Source organism: Austrofundulus limnaeus, unplaced genomic scaffold, assembly GCF_001266775.1.
Source record: "Austrofundulus limnaeus strain Quisiro unplaced genomic scaffold, Austrofundulus_limnaeus-1.0 Scaffold38, whole genome shotgun sequence".
Classification (NCBI taxonomy): domain Eukaryota; kingdom Metazoa; phylum Chordata; class Actinopteri; order Cyprinodontiformes; family Rivulidae; genus Austrofundulus; species Austrofundulus limnaeus.
The window spans coordinates 2031829-2034793 of record NW_013952440.1 but is presented as its reverse complement, the minus strand read 5'-3'; the positions used below and the strand labels follow the sequence as shown (position 1 = coordinate 2034793).

General features: G+C 38.5%; 1 protein-coding gene across 1 annotated transcript in view; it reads left to right on the top strand.

Annotated features, from left to right (window-relative positions):
- The window catches only part of cacna1ha (calcium channel, voltage-dependent, T type, alpha 1H subunit a), a gene marked incomplete in the record, with an annotated part of 156161 nt that overhangs the window by 77789 nt on the left and 75407 nt on the right, over window positions 1–2965 (top strand). Inside the window, 1 exon segment of the mRNA XM_014006935.1 lies at window positions 1625–1736. Coding sequence (XP_013862389.1) covers window positions 1625–1736 — 112 coding nt within the window.

Here is a 2965-nt window from a genome sequence, read left to right as displayed (position 1 = left end):
GTGTGTGTGTGTGTGTGTGTGTGTGTGTGTGTGTGTGTGGCGGACGATCTGGTAGTGGATCGAGGTGTCCTTCTTGGAAAAAAGTCAGAGAATTGCTGATTATTTCACCTGTACCTGCTCTGTTCTGATTGGCCAAAATTGTGACTCTGGTTCTTTTTATTGCTTGAAACCAGTGTCAGTTAAAACCCTCCATCAACACTAGATTGAAGAATAAATCACACTTTTTTTTTCTACACCTCACTTTCACAAAAATCCATCGCGGAGACAGGCTGCCTCGCTCTCGAGCCGGAAATCCGTCCAGAGCACTTTCAGCCCTGCGATGCAGCTCAGTGCACAAGTCAAAGAGGAACCGTTTCACTGTCCTCTTCTCTGGTACAAACAAGCTTTAAGGCCATTTTCTTCCTCCATCATTTTCCCCTAATTTATTCTAATGAACCATCTTTTTGATTTTCTTTCTCTCTCTCTCCAACTTATCATCTTCTTCTTTTTTTTCTTTTCTTTGATTTACTTGCTGTGGATTATTTTCCCCCTCATGGTATAATGATGAGACATTCTGAAATTAGAGTTATAATGATGAGACATTCTGAAATTAGAGTTGCCTCAGAATAACTATAATATTCTCTCTGTTATGCATACATTATGAGCTGTGCTGTTGGGTTTATTTATTTATTAATTTATTTGGATTTGTCATATTAGATTGTGCTGCATGTTTGTTCCCTTAATAAATATCTTTGTTCCACATTGCATTATGCGGCACATTACCAAGAGTTTTGGGGGTTATGTTTTTTTAAAAACAAAAGAGAAATAGGAGGATTTCAAAATGAGCAACTCCCTTTCATARATGTCCATTTAAATTACCTTGTTGCACTCAAACAACATTAAATTCAAATCAAATTGTTATGTTTAGTGTCTGGTTTGTTATTAATGAAATAAGACAGCAGCGCTGGCTAAATAGAATCTCAATGCTCCTTTTAAAACTTTAAGACTGAAAAAAGAAGAAATAAAAACAAAGCAGTTGCTTATATTCTTCCTAACTTGTCCTAAATAGATAATCTCACTGCTCGCCCAAAAAGGATAAAAGAAGGATTAAACAAGTAGAAGGTAATCCACATRAGATTACCCCGAAGTGCTTCTCTAGTCGAGTCAGAGAAGACATCTGACATTTGTACCCTTTAAATTAAGCTTCTTCTTTTTGGACAAGATATTAGTACAAAAGGTTTTCACAAAACAAATCCCACCAAAAATACTTTAGACACTGACCAGTTGGAGTTTACTGTTTCTTACTCACAGTATGATGTTCAAATCTTTTCAGTATTGCTCCTTTATATCCTGCTAATGATCAGAATTGTATCATGATCTTGACTCATTGAAAAGTTATTTTATGGTTCTTGAGAGAGAGAAAAAAAAAGTAGAGAATGAGATTAGCAGCTCTTCAATCATCAATCAATATTTTTGTGCACTGGAACTCAGTTGTCATTGCCACTCACTGAACATTGCTCATGAAATCAGTGGTTGTTTTGTTGAATCTCTAGAACTGATTCAGTGTCACCAACACTCCTATGTTTTGGTGCTGTTGATATCAAATGRCATCAAGTTTGTTTTGACCTTAACTTTCCACTTGCACTTGGTTCGAGCATGTGTCCATGCTGGTGATCCTGCTCAACTGTGTGACTCTGGGGATGTTCCAGCCGTGTGAGGACGTTACCTGCCTGTCAGAGTGGTGCCGCATCCTACAGGTGAGTGGGGAGCACTTTCACACTGTGAGCTCGGCTCGCATAAACAACTGCTAGTTGTTGATTTTTTTTTATTTTTTTTCATGTCACAACGTATTTTCTCGCCCTTGAGAACACGACACTCACTGTCATGCTTTACGGATAGCAGTGACAAAAAGCACCAAGCTGTCTGCAGTGTGGGCATATGAAGGCATATGGCAGTGAGCAGACGTGGGGACTCGAGTCACATGACTTGGACTCGAGTCATACTTGAGTCATTAATATTATGACTTTAGACTTGACTTGAAAAAATGTTCAGAGACTTGTGACTTAACTTGGACTTTTATGTCAATGACCTGGACTTGAATTGGACTTGACCCTGTTTACTTGAAAAGACTTGATATTTTACCCAAAATCTAAAGTTTAAAACACATTATTTAAAAAGTGGGCCCCTTTGATTTCAGTCATTCTGTGACCGTCCGTCTTTTTTTTTTCCACACTCTGTGTGTGTGAGAGAGCGCTGCAGCACAGCAAATCAAATTAACAAAATGGAAAATTGTTGTTTAAAGGACGACTAAGTGTATTTGAACTGTGCAAAATAAAAGGTGCAAGTGATTTTTTTAAATACTTTGTGAGTTTAGCTGCATGATTTGAGAAAAATACAGATTTTTTTTAAAAAGCACAGTCTACTATTTCAACGCATTCTCACTTCAACCACGTCAAAATATTGATGCTTGGTCAGGTAGCCTTTTGCATCCTGTTTTGACGCGTCGGGTACCCCCTGCGCGTGAGTTTTTTTATGACATGAGGTGGAGGAGGATGAGCGAGTTCTATTTTTTTTACAAGAGTAGGAAATGGGTGAAACTAACCATCCCAGACCTAAATTTAACTTTTATTAGTCTTATACAGCCTATCCCAGACCTCAGTAACTAAAATTAACCATTAACCCTGATCCCTCATATTAACCATTTTTTTTTAAAATGTAGAGAATGCAAGAGAATAACTAGCCTGGTTTAAACCAGACCCTGTCGTCCACTTTGCTTCGTACAAGGGTCTGGACTTGCTGCATAGAAAAGTGTTTCTTGCAAGAGGCGTGGCCTCTGCTGAAGTTTAAAATGATTGGATCAGTTGGCTGCGACGTATGTCGCTGTGACGGAGGCTAAGCTAAGAAGCTAACTGGAAATCGCGYGTGCTGTAAACAACCCTACTGAGAGGAGAAAAGTAACGAGCCAAACGAGACGACTGTAAATGAG